The sequence below is a fragment of the Pelmatolapia mariae genome, linkage group LG16_19 (genome assembly GCF_036321145.2).
Source record: "Pelmatolapia mariae isolate MD_Pm_ZW linkage group LG16_19, Pm_UMD_F_2, whole genome shotgun sequence".
NCBI lineage: Eukaryota > Metazoa > Chordata > Actinopteri > Cichliformes > Cichlidae > Pelmatolapia > Pelmatolapia mariae.
In genome coordinates, this window is record NC_086241.1 from 17,360,580 (window position 1) to 17,377,750 (window position 17,171).

General features: G+C 40.3%; 1 protein-coding gene across 8 annotated transcripts in view; it reads right to left on the reverse strand.

Annotated features, from left to right (window-relative positions):
* zmp:0000001200 (dedicator of cytokinesis protein 9) overlaps positions 1-17,171 on the reverse strand; it is a 74,119-nt gene that overhangs the window by 22,765 nt on the left and 34,183 nt on the right. For all 8 annotated transcript variants that reach the window (XM_063498482.1, XM_063498481.1, XM_063498475.1 and 5 more), the window contains exons 3-13: positions 13,582-13,671; positions 11,434-11,516; positions 10,488-10,557; positions 6,823-6,918; positions 6,082-6,216; positions 3,127-3,301; positions 2,472-2,524; positions 1,609-1,683; positions 1,376-1,516; positions 304-516; positions 71-193 (exon numbers count right to left, since the gene is read on the reverse strand). In XM_063498482.1, the coding sequence (XP_063354552.1) occupies positions 71-193; positions 304-516; positions 1,376-1,516; positions 1,609-1,683; positions 2,472-2,524; positions 3,127-3,301; positions 6,082-6,216; positions 6,823-6,918; positions 10,488-10,557; positions 11,434-11,516; positions 13,582-13,671 (1,254 nt within the window). The remainder of the gene's footprint in view (positions 1-70; positions 194-303; positions 517-1,375; positions 1,517-1,608; positions 1,684-2,471; positions 2,525-3,126; positions 3,302-6,081; positions 6,217-6,822; positions 6,919-10,487; positions 10,558-11,433; positions 11,517-13,581; positions 13,672-17,171) is intronic.

The following is a 17,171-nucleotide window of genomic DNA, read 5'->3' on the forward strand; positions in this document are numbered from 1 at the left end:
AGATTATCTTTGCATAATGTGGAATAATTTGGTGGAATCTGCTGATTCTAGAGGAACACGGGGTCAGTACCTTGGTGGAGTCTGAACTCTTCATGTATGGCTCGGCACAGTGGTTGATACCCCCCTGAAGCACCTTCTCTATGCGGGCCACTAGGAAGATATCTGGGTGTGGACATGTTACCGAAAACACTCCCTATGAATCGAAATGTTAGAACAGATTTGAATATGTATTGGTAGATTTCCCCAGTGCAGTCATTAAGATGAAGAAAAACAAGAATCAGTGTTTTTCAAGTATTTATTTACCTGTCTGGGATACTGCATGGCTGCTTCTGGCATCCCGTGGATCAACCGCTGGCTGTCGGGTCGGCCATCGCCTCCCCCGTTCATATACTGACTGCTGTTATTGGGCATCATGCCCCTGACAGAGGGGTGGTTTAGGTCAACGTGGAAATCAGAGGAGATTTTTCTGCCATTCTGGATGTCAAACAGCGACAGGGTGATGTAGAATGGCTCCACCTGGAGAAAGAGCACAGTGTCAATTTATTAGACAGAGTCTGATAGTCCTGCCAATCAGACTAAAGTACTATACAAATGTGTTGGGTATGCTGTGATGTCTTTGGGCTGCTGTGATGGCTCCTTTCATCTTCTACTACACTAAGGCATCAAAGTATGACTTGGATAAAGGATATTTTAAAGGATAAAGTATGACGTGGATAAAAAAAAGCAGTGTATTTGTCCTTTATTGTGCCTGCCGGCTATATAAAATGCTCCCAAGGGCCACAGCTAACAATAACTAATTTTACTGAAGTTAATGTGATGTGCACTGGTGTGGTGTAGATAATAATAAAAAGTATTAAATAATAAAAGCATAAATATAACTAATTACATTGTAGTATTTAAAGTGCTAAAACTAGCAAAGCACAGCTCCAGTACAGTGGATACAGTGTCATGTGACTTTACAGTACATATAAATATATTTGACCACTGGCATCAGAGAAAAAGCTGGACTGATAGACACGTGTCTCACGAACAGCTAGCAGCTACTGCTGTAAAATTTCAGTGGAGGGAGCTGCGTGAACGCACTTCGAAGCACTTGCTCTGCGTGCGTGTGGACCATGTTGAGGTTTTAATAGACAGTTTCTGCTGGGAGGGACAGCAGGACATCAGACCTCATTACACAAATTGTTTGCCATTTCTGAGCCTGTAGACTGGTTGCTATGCCAACAGGAGTCGTTCACCAGCTCAAATAATGAGACAAGTCCATCCGGCCCGCTGTAACAAAACCATCTCATCCATCCTTAGTCAGGCGGATAATGATATTTCTGTTATTTAAGGCCTGATGCGGAAAAGAAAAAGAAAAAGAGATCCGGCTTACGTTTGTTGTTGGCCCTTCCTCGTTTTCGGCCACGCAACTTTGCAAATTAAACGAGAGGTCGTTGCAGTTCACCAGCACACGCTTGCCAAACTTCTCCTCAAACTGCTTCACGTCTGGCTCTATTCCTGAGAAATCGAGTTTCTAAAGATAGTTCAAAAGACGGTATAGCATTAAACTGGGTCGGGTATTATCACCAAATGGGACAAAGTGAACATTAGTGCGCCTTAATTTACCTGTGTGTCCGGATCCAGCGTGAACAGCTTCAGCCTGGTTTCATTCTTCATCCTAGACTCTATATCTCTTGTGCTCTGCAGAGAAGGAAAGCATTTCCTAAACTGAACCGCAAACTGTCTGAAACAGTGGAAACGCTGGCGGGGAGATTCACGGCGAGTTGTTTTTTTTATTAGTAGAACATTTGTCATTCTGGAAGTCAGGCTCCATATTTTACAGGCAGATTGCGCTGTGTAGACGGTGGTGAGAGTCAGGTGGTACCAGCACACATTTCACTGGAGCACACTCTATCCTGTCAAACTGTTTTCCACCCAACTGTTACCACCAGTTTCCATGCACATATGGCTTTACTATTACGTACCACTCATCACAATAACAGCAAGAAGAGCTTTAGAAAAAACACAAAACAAAAAAACCACCATAAATATCGGAAAAATATTTGCAGCCTGCAAGTCGTCAGACAGTTTCCCCCTTAAATACCAGAGACGATTCTATCCTCAAAAATCATCAAAGCTCCTAATGCTTTTCTCCCTGCTGGGTACCTTGGATTGGATATTGCTGACTGTATGCATTCTGTATATATTCTGGGCAAAACACACTCTTAAAGGAAAAATCATATTAGATATAATCCTGAGAAGACCAATGGGAGGGGGGGGGGGGTCTGTGTTTAATGTCAGGTCGGATGAAAAACAAATGAATCACTGGGAAATTGGCTGTGTCACCCTCAACATTTAAATCTAAATTTAAGACACATGTTTGTGGCAAAGATGGTTCCTTCTGTGCCTTCTTGCTACTTCAGTGAGGATAGGAGATTAAACTCCATAAGAAGAATGCATGCACATCCAACAGAGAAAGTAGGACCTACCTGAAAGCTGTCCATACTGCCAGAGGAGCTGTCTGACTTTCCAAGATCATCATCTGTCAGAAAATACAAGAAACAATGGGTGTGGGGAAAATATGTAAACCTTAAGAAAAACCACCTAGGGTTGTAAAACCTCTTTAATCACTCACTGACACGTGAACGTTCGGTAAACAGTAATTCAACTGTGCAGGAATCAGCCGGGACTGAGATGGGGATACTGCAGGTCTCAGTGGCATATTTAAAAGAAAGCTTCCAGATCTTTTCAAGCGCAATAGCGCTTTTATTCTTTCCCCTCTCTCATGCACAGGATGATTAATACAAGCAGAGGAATTAGAAAGATTAGCGGAGTGTTTTATGCAGAGGCATTCAGCCTCTCTGCTTCACGGCTAAGCCTCCTGTGAGACAGGAGGTGAGTATTAAAAGCCTGGGTGGTCTGGTATCACATCTCCACATACTACATGTACACGGCCAGGAAAAAAAAGTGAGATTAAGTGGGAAGGTCGCCCTTAGTAATAACTGACTAAGCATGAAAACTCTCTTCATTAATCTGCACAATTTCACAAAACCTTTTCCCAGAATAAGGAAACTATCTCGACAGGAATACCAACAAATAAAGACTCCCTTTCATGTGGAAGAATCCGGACAAACGCACACATACCATCGTGAATGTCTCCATTTCTCTTCTCCTGCATGGCGATTTCAAAGCTACTGTGCAAGATCTTATTGAGCGTGTTGATCCATTCCTCCATCTCCGCCTCGCTGTCTGCAGCCAGCAGGTAGGTGCTCTTATCCTGCATCTTAAGCTCGAAAGCAAACCTTCGAACCTTGTTGTTCTTCAGAGACGGCATGGGGGGGATAAAAAGGAAGGAAAGAGTTGTAGACAGTGCAGATAAAAACTTATTGAACATTGCAAAGTAAAATTCACCAAACAAGCGTTTAATCATTAGTTATTATTAATCTCTGGCTCTCTTCCACAGTGTGTTTTGTGTCCCGTCTTCCTCGCCTCGCCCCCATCTTTCGTAGCAGATTGCTCCCCCTCTTTGAGCCTGACTCTGCGGGAGGTTTCTTCCTGTTAAATGGGAGTTTTTCCCTCCCACTGTCACCGAATGCTTGCTCATGAGGGGTCATTTGATTGTTGGGGTTTTCTCTGTATTATGATAGAGTCTCTACCATGTAACATAAACCACCTTGAGACTACTGTTGTGATTTTGAGCTATATAAATAAAAATGTATTCAACTGAATTTAAATTCTAACGATAGAAAAATAAAAGACTTGTTATTACTGAATAGATTGGATTAGTGGAATCTCATACAGACAGACTGAGTTTAATTTTTTCACTTTTAAACATCAAACATCCAGTAGTGAACATAGTGAACATGGCAGAAGGGATGTTTCACCCCCCTCTCTGAAGAGAACACGGCCCCATGAGGCAGTAGATTTTTTAAATTAAAATGAATCGTGCTCTTATTCCACCATCACCCTCACTTCATTGTAATCTATGGTTAAAACCTTCAAAAATAAAGACTTGGTATATATTTGAATATTGAGTCCAAGTTTGGTAAACATGTAAGCATCTAAACTCAGATTTAATTTAAATGCTGCAGTGAGCAAATGGAAAGAACGTGAGTTAGGGAGGGACAAAGCATTTACATCTGGATAACAAAGCCCTTCTGCCAGTGATGACCTCAAAACAGCCACAAAGGCCGATGCCACTGCCTCATTTGGGCTTTCGTGTTATTCTATCAAAGCCCATTCAGAACCAATGAGGGCTGACTGAGCTGCAGTTTGTCTATGACTCAGCGACTCTGAGGTCTGATGCTTATTAGGGTACTTTAATAAATGACTCCAGAAGAATTTGTTTTAGAGAAATAGAGGAGCCATTTTATTATTGTCAACAGTCATTGGATTGTGTTATGGTGGTTATCTCTGCAGCTTGCCTGCAATGTAGTGGGAGTGACTGGGAGGGAGAGACAATATCTGCAGACTAGCTGAGCAAACACAGAGAGGGGTGTTTGGGACAGAAATAAAACCAGAGTCCTGATAAAGAGTCTTAACCAGTGTCATCACCTGAGGTAGGAGACTCAACTCAGGGAAACTGACTCGACGGTCCTTAAAATCATTCCTACAGCACTGTATCTGTATCCTTACTTTAAAGAGTAAGAAAGAAGAGAGGAGAAAGGAAAACTTTTGGAAAACTGAGTCATAGAACACTTAACATTTTTTAGCTGTTTGTTATTACAAAGAGAGTGCTGGTCAGTTGATATATGACAAATGCTGTGCGTGTTTGACTGTATGTTGGCATCTTTACAAAGTGGAGGACCAGCTTGAGGCTCAGCTTGAAGCCTCTCTAGCATCTCTAAGCTGCAGCGTTTAAAAAAAACTGCAGTTATACTCATGGAGCAACTTCATCTGGGCCAGGTTAAATCATTAAACAAGGAAAAGCAGTTTAGTTTTAATATTCATTAAAGTGAACCTATTGTAGTCATTATTTGTGGTCATACTTGGCCTTGAAGCCCCTCAGTTCATCCAATGTGTGGAAAAAAAAACACCCTTTTAGCTCCTCTCTCTTTAAGTCTCCACTCACCTAAGCCAGTTTTCTTCTGATTGGCTAACACTCGCGAACAGAAGACCGCAAAATAACCGCAGTACTTAAATCACTCCCGTAAGACACATAAGGAAAAAGGATCAAATTAAATGTTCTTTATCACTGATTTATAATCTGGTCCCATTATGTCTCAGCTCTTGAGACCAGTTTGGAGTAGTCCACATCAACAACACTGAGTGTGTTGGATTTGTCGCTGAGCTTTTTAGTTACACAATGATTTTTAAAAAATAGCCTCAAATGGTTTTCCTTTTTAATTACTGAGATTCCCTGTTAAAAATGAGCTCAGGAAGCTGGCAGTGATAGCTGCTGGACTGAGCCAGGAGCTGCAATTATACGAGCAGGGGTCTTTGGTTGAAAACTGGGCGACATGGAGGTTCAGCAAACCAGAGGAATGGCACAGCCACTATAACCCACACACATCTTGAAGCATTCAAATATCCTGCACACTCCCCTCAGCTTACACTTGAGGTAACCCAGCCAGCGGGGTGCCTCAGAGGTAAAAAAACAGGTTCTTTCCATCTGTTGACACTGTAGATAGATGATAATGCATCCAGTGAGTGTTGGCCTACATTCAGCTGTTAGCACGTGGCATTGATTGTGAGGCTCGGGGAAAGTGCTTAGAATCGAGACCTCAGCGTTCACCTTGTTTCAACAGCTGACAGTCAGCAGAAAAACACGACCTTGGGGTAGAGCGAGCTCAGGTTTCATAGAAGTGGAGAAGAGAAGCTCTCACGGGCTCACTTTTCAGCAGCAGCGCATCACTGTTAGAATAATTTCAGTTCAAATTTTGCCTGTTACAGCTAGTGATTCATCACGAATGCTGAGAAATAAATTTATACAGAAAACAACTGGAAAGAGGAAATCGTTATAATATCGGTTCATTCTGGGGAAACTGCGTTTTCCCCCAGGGGCCACACTACCCCATGTGCAGACAGGGATATCCCGTTTGGCAAAGCATGCAGGTCATCTTGGGTCAATGAGGTTTAGCAATCACTGCCTTAATGTACCTGAATCACACCCATACAGGAGTCCAAGAAAATAGTTCCTTTGGGCTCTTTGGAGATCTTCTCATCCTTGTAGAAGTTTAAGTTATAAGAACCATCTCCAAGTTGAGTCAGGTGGAAATATCTCCTCTTGAATGACTGAAAAAGAAGAAAGACAGGAAATACGAATTATTTGTATGTCTTACAGCCTGCAAAAAGATAACTAAAACAGGTTAAACTGAACAGCGAGTGGTCATATGAAGGGGAAAAAACATGAAATAGTAAAATGAGGAGAACTTTCCTAAATGTGAAATAAACAATAAAGATGGCGTCATGTAACTTTGATCACGTTTAACTGAAAACGGTTCAAACTGTCTTAAAGCACTGAAAAATACAGCTGAAATCAAGACATGTAAGACTATTCACACTAATTCTTAAACTATAACCGTCATAAACCAGAATCCTCTAAAGATACACAGTTTTTATATGTTGACTCTCCAAATTGGCATATTTCTGTCACCGTATTTCTCAGAGTATATGGCTTTGTTTTCATCATATCTAAATATATAGTGCACTAGTAAGCTTTGCTCATTTGGTTCAAAACATTTCGGGTGCCATGATATAAAACAAAGAAAAGAAACAGACCCCAACATTTGAAAAACTGGAACTAGTAAATGTTAAAAATTTGCACAAAATCGATTGCTTGGGTTGAAAAAAAAAAAAAAATCATATAGTCTATTAATGTGGTCTTTATTGCCACCTTACCCTCATGGTGACACTGATAGCACTGTTCATGTTTCCTTTATACAGCCAGCCCTGTTTAGTGATTCCACCTTTCTGGGAGCCTAAGGAGGCTGTGTCCTGCAGGAGACAAGGATACAAGATCAGACAATTACATAACACCAGAAGGATAATGCATACATCTTAACCAGCCATAGAGATTTAAAATCTAGTCGTTTTCATAGCATATGCACAAATGTGCCAATTCAGGAATTAAATCATTTCACTTGTCTTTTTTTTGTGTGTGGTTGAAACAAGCTGCAGTAAATAAACATGGAGACAAAGTGCTCCAAACACAAGCACACTTACACACACACACACACACACACACACACACACACACACACCATGTATACATTTCAAAACAATGTCTGATTTTATCTAAAGAAAAGTTCGTGCGACTTTATTTGGACATTTTTGCAGTGAAGCGGCATACAATAATATGTCACCAATTGCCCCACCCTGCCAAAGCTCTGTCTTGCTGTGCAGAAAGTCTTTGATCTTGTGGTCTGAGATGACACAGATCCCGGCACTATGTAGGACTTTCTCAGTCCAAACAACCAAGGCAGAAGAACATAAAACAAACTATGACTGTTAAACTAAATAAATATATCTCAGCTTTCATAGCAGATCTGTGACACATGGGCCCAGTCATCTCAAACGTTCACGGAGGTTTGTATGAGATCACGCCGTTCACACAATCACCGCTCTCGTGATCTGTAAAAATAAACTAATTAGGGGAATAATGATGAAAGAGGAGATACGGCGGTCAAACTCTATAGTTTGGTCCAGGTTTATATTAGCCTTGCATATCATTTGCAGATATACTTTCCAAATTTGAAAGACTACAATGAGAAGAGCGAATGGGCTTTCAAGATGTTATCACCCGAGTCCGGCTTCTTCTCTCAGCCCAATAAAGCAAAAGGGATTTGCTTTATTGGGCGTTGGCAGGAATTATAATATTTTCAGTGTGGAAGTTTGTGAAGTGAGCTGAAAAGCACCTGGAAAGGTTCAGAGTCCCATTTCCACTAGTCAGTGTCTAGACAACATTTGCAGGTCTGCAGAGAAGCAGAAAAGTCACTGAGTTTAGGATCTCAGAACTCTCTTTGCCCGAGAAAACTTTGTCAAGGACATGATAAAAAAAAAAAAAGTCCCAACCCAAAAGGCCACACTAAAAATCTACAGTCAGACAAAGTGCAGATAAACCACATTACACAGCTGATATTGAACGCGGTCTCAATGTACGGTTAGAACAGGCACGAAGATTTCTTTCGGGAAATTTACAGGAAGGCTTTATATCCTTTTCTCTCATCTACACGAGGAAATTCCCCATTTAAAAATATTCTGTAGTGCGGGTCGTGAAGGATGAGCCTTTCTATTGTGTTGAAGTCTTTCCCATCCTCCTTTCCCAGATTTTACTCTCTGAGGACTTGCACTTCTTTCAATCAAAGCTCCTTTTATTTACAAGGGAAAAGACACTGTGCAGCGCTGAGTTCTAGAAATCTTTCCAAAGATCATGTATTGTATTTCAGCTCCTATACTCTCTTGCCTATAGGAGGCACAGTTTGACATATTGTGCAACGAGGACAGGTCAGAATCTTCATCATACATCCTATGAAGCGGTGTGACCTTAACAATTGTATCTGCAACAGCTCCGCATTATCTTTAAGGCTTTGAAGACTCCCAACAAATCTGAGTGTCTGTCAGGTGACTTATGAGCCTCCTTGTTGTGCATTCCTCCCAATCATTCCAAAGACAACAAGCACTTGTTTAATCTGTACAAGACTGCACACCCACTCTGTCATACATGAATTAGCAGAGGATAAAAAGGTCCAAATGTTGCACTGGAGCCCTTAAATTTCAATGTGAAACAAAATACATGGTGCACATGCAACGCTGTAATTACTGTTAACTCACCTATTAGACACAAAAATGCCTTTTATCGCCGTACAATAAAAACATGAAAGGCGTAAGTGGGGATAAGTGAAATTTAACAGTGCACAACATTTTTGCGGGTGAGGTTCATGTCATCAAGAGGAATCAAGAAACTCAATTGTGCGAAAAACTAAAAACTAACATGAACTCTTATTTAAAGGAACAGTTCACACCCAAATTAAACGCTGGGAATTTTCCCCCTCTCTCTGGCACGCAGTGCCATTTATCAATCTAGTTTTTTTTTCCCCTGTCAGTTGCCAAGTTTCACAAGGAATTGAAGAACTATGTTAAATATAATAGAACTAAATGACAACTAAACTCAGCTTTTTCAAAATCATGATCCAGTTAATCAAAAAGTCCACAAACTTTGTTAAGAGCAGTTCCTGAACTATTTTATCTCTTTTTATTGCAACCTTGTTACTGTGCAGGAGGAAACCTGAATCTATCAACAGACTTTCACTAGTGGCATTACAAACATTAATGGAGCTCTGTTATGCACACTGACACACTGGATTTTTTAAAGGTACCTTGCTAGTACTGGGTTCGATCCTCTGTTACCTTCAGAGTTGCCTTAATTCTTCATGGGATTGATTCAATAATGTTCCCTGAGAACTAGTTCATGTTTACATGATAGCATCACACAGTTGCTGGATTCACATCCATGATGCTCTGTTGGATTGTGATCGTTTGACTGCGGAGGCTGTTTGAATACAGTCAACTTGTTGTCATCTTCAAGAAACTCGTTTGAGAAGATTTGAGCTTTGTGTCATGCTGGAAGCGGCCATCAGAAGATGGATACTACGTGTTATATGTGGCAAAATGGATCCGTGCTTTCATGTTTCAAATTCTGATCCCACCTTCCAAACGTTGCAGCAGAAACTGAGACTCATCTTATCAGCAACATTTCTCCAATCTTCTATTGCAGAAGATTAAAGCCAGTGTGAACTCTAAGTGTGAACAGTTTCCTGTGTGTAGATGACAGGAGTGGTGACTCGTGTGGTCTTCTGCAGCTGTACTCCTTCAGTGTGTTGTGCTTTTAGAAATGCTCCTCTGCATACCTTGGTTTAGATGAACGGCTACTTGAGTTTCTTTTTCCTTCTTATCAGTTCAAATCAGTCTGGCCACTCTCCTGTGACCTACAGAATTTCTGCACACTGAATATTTTCTTTTTTCTGACCATTCTCTTTAAACCCGAGAGACTGTTGTTTAAAAAAAAAAATCCCAGCTTATCAGCATTCTCTGAAATATTCAGACCCGCCCGTCTGGTACCAACAACTATGCCACCTTCAAAGTCACTTAAGTCACCTTTCTGCTCTTATTCCAAAGCTTGACTTCAACAAGTCATTTGGAGCATCTTTACATTCCTAAATGGTCATGTGATGTTATACGATTGGCTGAATAGATATCTGCATTAATGAGCAATTGAACAGGTGTATCTAATAAAGTGGCTAAAACTCCTCATAACAATGTTTGTGCATTATTTATGAATAAAAGAAAAAACATCCATTCATAAATGTTTCTAAGTTTTAAGTGCTGTTTTGGTCTTTTGATGGTTAAATAAGCACAATCAGGGAGAGGTCAAATATACACATTTGATTTTTTCACTTTGAAAGTGTCCCTAAGTTACAGTACGTGAAACTTTAGGCACCCTAGAAACTAAAAATAAGCAATGGGTGTTTCTTCACACCGTCCATATCTTCTGACAAAGAACTCACCTCATCTTTGTCGACATCTTCATCCACTTCAAATACATGGACAGCCAATTTATCAGGCCTGGACACTTTACTGGAAAAACCCAAATACAGTGTAAGTATAATAGCTCAAGGGGAGATATGTCAAGTGAATCTATTCATCACAACAACAAAAGACTGCAGGTTTTTCATACGCACACAGAGCACTATAGACAGCTTACGATGGCTCTTTCATGGCTTTGCTAATCTATCCAGCATGTGTGACTGAAGCGGTTTGGTGAGATCATTCTAATTTTTTTTCTTCCCTTTTTTTATAATAAGTCATTTTACATTTTGAGGTTTTCTCAAGAGGAGCACAAACGACTTTTCGGCTGCTCGTGGAAACATAACGCACACACAGCTTGCTGGAAAATGAGCAGGTGCCAAAAGGTGAGAATCACCAACTAAAAATACTGTTAATTTTTCAAACTGGCGACCGACGTCACGGTGCATTGTTTCAACTTCCCCAGATTCAGTAAAGTGACAGAACGTTTGGCAGCAGTTGTACCATCAAGGTCACTGTCAGCTCATTTTCTAACACACTGGTTATAAAATAAGGATTCTTTACGGGAGAAGCTGGAGGTGATGACACAATCTCTAAACAATGAGGGTGGTTTCCACACTGGTTGCGTTCAGAAATTGCTCAATGCACTAGGAAAAGGAAACAGTCTTTTAAATGTGTGCAACAGTTATTTGTATGCTGTGTTTCCTTCTAATTAAGTCACGCAAGTTGTCAGACAGAAAACTGAATAGGCGACAGCTTGCGTGTGTGATCAGGCTAAAAAACAAAACAAAACTGTGTGACTGCAGGATTTAGCTTTAAACCGGCTGTATAGCATAGCAGTTCTTATTAACCTCTCATAACAATGTGACGGCACCTCTATAAATACACTGTAGTGCTGAGTCGAGGATTTTTTAACTACAGACTTACTTTGGAAGCTGTCGGAAGTCCCCAGAATAGTCCTCATACTTGTAGTTGACCACGTGCCAGTCTGACTTGTAGGTCTTAATGCACTGAGGAGACAACAGAAATTAATTACAGACCACTGTACCACTGCATTGACACAGCGAGGTAGCAATTCAGGGCTATGTGAAGGCTGGAACTGGGTGTCATTCAGTCACCTCTAAATGTGTTTCCATTTTCTCATCTCAACATGCTACGTGAAGCTAATATAACACTGGGATCATCACTTTGATAAAGCTGAAGAAACTGTCGAACCATCAGATGAGAATTTGAGGCTTAGGATGTGAGTCCGTTTAATCAGAATTGCTGGTGAGATGGTTAACAGATTTGGAAAGCCCTGCTCTTACTTAGTTCAGTGATGCACGATTTCAGTAGCTTAGTGACAAATAGATGCTTCACAAAGATGTTTGACAGTGACTTCTTTTCAAATCCTTATGACCTAAAAGTCTTTTATAAGTTCCAGTAGACAACTTACTAACATACACATTAGGACAATATTTAATATTTTCAACCATTAAAGCTTCTCCTTGAGATAAAAAAGGAGGAGTGTATGCACGGTGACTCTGCCACAATCCAACGTCCACCAACACAAATTGGGAGTGTTTCGCTGTCCTCCTTTCCTTGGAAAGAAAACATCTGTTCATTGTTAGAGTCAGTCACAAGTGCAGCTCCCTGGTATCTGTTTTACAGAAACTCACGCCATTTACAAGAACTACTCCTGCAGGGAGATGAAATGCAACCTGATCAGGAGGCGAATCGGAAACAGAGAGGCTCTCACTGGGCTAATCTCCACAGCTGTCCTGGTGATGTCACACAGCGCTTAACCGGGTGTCAGTATCTTGACTTCAGACAAGGCGCTCTAAATGCTGACCTTTAACCCGAAGGGAAAACTGTTGGCTTTCAGCTGGTGTGTGGCTTAAAAAGCTCTGCTAGAGCTGGATGATTATGATTCACCGTTTTAATCAGCACCAACTGTGAGTTACTGATAAGTATATTTTTAATTAATCCTGCACTACATCAATAAAATGTCACATCTGGTGAACTTCCTGTGATTTTATTTGCTTTTTGCCCTTTTGGACTTTCAAGATGCCACAGCTCACCAAAACCAGGCTGAACCACTCAACAGCAAGACATGATCAAGGCTCAGCACTGACAGTAATAACTAATGACAGGAAACAAGCAAAAGCTTGATAAACTTATCAAATTAGTTGCACTTAATTTCAGTGTATTGTACCATAAATAGATGTTACTGAGAAAAAAGGGCACAAATAGTCCCGATGCTTCCAATGATGATCTATAACGAGGCTCCTCGATGACTTCCTGATGCGCTATGACTTGCAACATTCATAACTGCTAATATTAGGTAATATATTTGGTAATGAGCCAAATTAGCGTCACTGTGCGTCTGTGGTTTATGACTGATATAATTGACCAAGTTCTTACTAGCCTGAAGCGCTGACGCCGTTTTCAAACATCTATCATTAAAAAGATACATATACAATCATATTAAGTGTACTTACTTACTTTGTGCATAATGGAAACATTTGTTTTGCAAATGAACTTTGGTGTGCTTTACATGCCTTTTGGACCATTACTCTCAACAGGCATGAAAGGAATCTCTCTCAATATAATATACTAGCATATATCCATGCTACAGTACTGTTTTTAGTCTGTTTGTTAATGGTTGCAAAGCGCCATAATCTGTTATCATAACATGTGAGACATAATTCAAGTTTTGTGGATACAAATGGGTCATTTTAGTCTCTTTTCAGGTGGTTGCTAGGTAACATAATGATGTCATCATGTCTGATAAAAATAAGAGCCTTCAGGGGCCTGAGATGTCCTTGTGTGCCAATTTTGGTTGCTCAACTTTTGATTGTGTAAGAGTTTGGATGGAAACAGAAAGAGATTTCATGTATTATCATGTAAGATGATTTAATTGGCTCTACTTGGTCTTAGAGTCTATTCCACTATTAAATGTTGTCAGTGGTTCAGTTTTTTGGGATTATTACCCCCAATTATTTCCAATATTTGGATTCAATTATTTCACTGTGTCTTCCTGCAGGCTCTCTGTGAGTGAAAGTCCTTCAAACAATATCTTAAAAATCAGCCCACCTCTTGGACGAACAGACTCTGGGCGTCCCTCTCTGCATTTTCAGGCACTGTGGGGTACAGGGTTCTCCCTTGCCTCCTCAAAGTGGAAATCTGCGAAAACAAAGCAAATGTCTAAATCGTCAGCAGAAACGTAACTATGAGATTACAGCAGACCACAAAGGATGACCAAAACTGAAACTGAAAAAAAGTGTGCTTTCTCTTGAAATGGTCTTGTGAAATTACCACAGGTTATCTGGGGTTCAAAGCGTGCAAGTAAGTCAGAGACACAGTGGGATGCCTGCCCACATCATCTGACTTTAAGGCCTACTGATGGATGTGTTTAAGCCTTTCGCTAATGACCAACAGGTTGACTCTACAGACAGGCAACACAGTAGCAAAAATAATCAAGACCCTGTAGTGTAATTAAAGTAAAAAGCCTTAAATTTTATTTAAGCAAGACCAACACAGCCGCTTTTATCGATCACTAAGGATGCAAATCCTAGTGCTCGACAAACATCAGCATGCCAAAACGCTCAAAACGACAGCACCAGCAGGTTGATTACTGTGACTTTCATGTCACTAGATCCTTGGCAGAGATGTAAAAATAATTTTAATAACCTGTGGAGATGTAATAAAGCAATAGTCAATCGACTATTGTGTGTAACAACTATGTAACTTTACATTAATTCACACTGATTAGAAAAAGCATTCTTTTTGTTTTTGCTCTTGTGAAGCATTGGTGGAGTTAATCCACAAAAGCTCACTCTGAGCCAGGAAAAAAACCTGCTTTGGAGCAAGCAGTGTTGGATATGACTGAGGTTTCCAAAAATGAGTTTCCCAGTTGTTATAAGAATCTGAAGCTGGAGTCCTGGGTATACAGTATTCACGTTGGTTTACTGTATGATTTCTTTTTAGTAGCTTTATGGCCTTCAAAGAATATGCACCTCAAAGATCTGAAATCAGATTCATCTGATTTCATTAAAATGAAGCTACACAATATGATAATCAGTCAAATGTGGCATTTCACAGTTACGGGATAAAAGAAGTTGTTTCACAAAAGCTTGTTTTTCTAGATCTGGAATGACCCCAAGACAAATACTAAAACTGCTGTCTTTGCCTCCCCTCTTGCCCTCTATAAACTTGCATGTGGTGTTAGATCCAGTCCTTACTGTGTTAATGTCAACAAATTCCCCAGCTCTTAATTGTGAACGTCAAGTCTCCCTTTTCCTGTCTGCTACCCATGTTTCCTGCAGGGGAGATAATGATCTTTGCACTGAAAGCAGCAGAAATAAACAGGCATGGACGCAAGAGGCAACCAGGAAGTGGGCAAAAAGAAGCATTTAACTGGACTACAAGTTGCCACAGAGAATTGTCAGATCCTCTGGTTTAACATTCCCCAAATTGTTATGGGAGATGGCCAAGTTCAATAAGACCCCATCAATATTTTATCTAAACTATCAATCTTCTTTCTCCAAGCTGAGCTGGAGACAAGAACTTGACCACTTCCCAACAGCTCCGACAGACTGAAAAACAAGCAAAGCAGTGCTTTGAGCTTATGCAAATATGAGCTTGCCTTCATGTACGCCAGGTAAAATATTTACTTAGCAAGCTGATGAACTGTAGTTAACTAACACTCACTACTAGTAAATACTAAATTATGCCAATGCTGACAGTTATGTCGTTAGTTCTGCAAATATTTGGTATAGACTGTGGATAATGATTGATGGACAGCAAGTCTGAAAAGTGACACCAGTCCAGTAAAGCCTTAAACCTGAATCTTTTCTAATGGCCAGTGGTAGCCAAACCTCCTTGTTGCTCAGTTTACTTGGATTTTATACCGGCCCATGGGAAAGAAGACCCTACCTCTCACTGGATTTCTGACTTTCATTCTGTTTAAAGTCCCCTTCAATACAACATGATGTTCATTAGATACATTTAGGAACAAATGCAACCTGCAGCCAAATTCCTCCACAGAAATTAGGAATTTGGCTGCAAATTCCTCCACTCAGGAAACTGTTCATTCCGTGGAATGGTTGACAGAGAATATCATATAGAACACTGGTGTTACCATAACCTTAGGGACACGGCAAAGTAAAGAAACAAGAATAATGCTCTGATCTGCAGATCTCGCAGTTAAGGGGGGGGCCTTAGACAAAGTGCATATATCAAATTGAGGGGAAAGGAAGACTCCTATTCTGCTAATCTTGGACAAATTTCTCCAGGAACCTCACACAGAGAGACCAACCCAACCCTCCCTCCACTTTGCCAGCAGTATCTTGATCAAAAGCAGATGGAGCTGATATAAACATCGCCTACCAGAAGAACAGCTCATGACTTTTGATGAGCCAGAGGGAATAAGATAAGGTAGAGACTTGATAGAGGTTTCCAATACCGGGAAACAGACAAAAACTGGATTTATACAAAAATAACTCAGAGATAGAGGAGGTCTTTCTGCCTCGACTCATGACCTGTATCCTTAGAAGTATCTTTATGCAGACTGAGATTTCTACATAACACTCACTGGTCATACACTGACACAACTCCCCAAAAACACCGAAAGCTGATTACAACCTTGCCTGAACAAGAGTCTAGACAGGCAGAAACAGATGTTAAGATCAGTCACTGAGCCTCCCGTGTTTTTTTTTTAACCCCCCCTCAGTCAGAATCACCTGTCAGCCCCTGACAACGTACTGTTTGTGTGTGAAGCTGGCATGTTATGCTCATAGCAGCAGGCTATACGTGGATATGCATGAGAAGTCAGAGTCAAGGCTGTCCTGCCGTCACCAAGCACCCAGCTGCCAGGCCTTACAAACCGTAACAACCGCTTCTCTATCCAGAGTCAATTCCAAAGTTAGAAACACTAAGCAGACCTGCTGCTTTCATTTATATTCTAATCATTAAAGCTGTGGCTCTACACACCAGTGACAAGGAATTATTTAAAGGTTATTTTCCCCAGATAGACCCAAGTCCCCATTACACATCCAAACAGCAACTTTGGCAGGTTTGTGGGAAGGCTGATCTCACATGTGAAGATCATCCCATGTAACTTAAATCAAGTCCTGTTTGAGCATTTGAAAAAACAGATTATTTCTAAAAGTGTTCATATATGGTTGCAATGATTCTCCAAATCCACAGGTTGGGTCATAACTAAATCTTTAGCCAATGACTTTTAACTATTTTAAGAGTGATTAGTAAGAAGAAAGGAAAAAAAAAAGTTTATGACAGCATGATGACGTAACCATGACTGGATCATCACCTAAAAATAAAAATCTGTTATTCTGATGTATTTCCAGTTCACTCTTCATTTAAGCAATCATGTTAAGCAGGGCATTCATTACATCACACGAAACACTATGAAGCCATCACTAAATTATCATTAATCATCCTATATTTGCAATCTTGCTTAAAAAAAATAAACATCAAAACAAAACATGCTATTCATAAAGACTCAAGTTAAAATGTATTTCATCACAAAGCTCAGTCAAGAAGCCTTAAGGATCCCTGCAGTTAGCAATTACACATCATTTACAGAGAATGCATCCTTGCTTTGACAAAAAATACATTAACAATAAAAATAATTCTGAGCATGTATTGGTGTCTAAAAGCTGTAC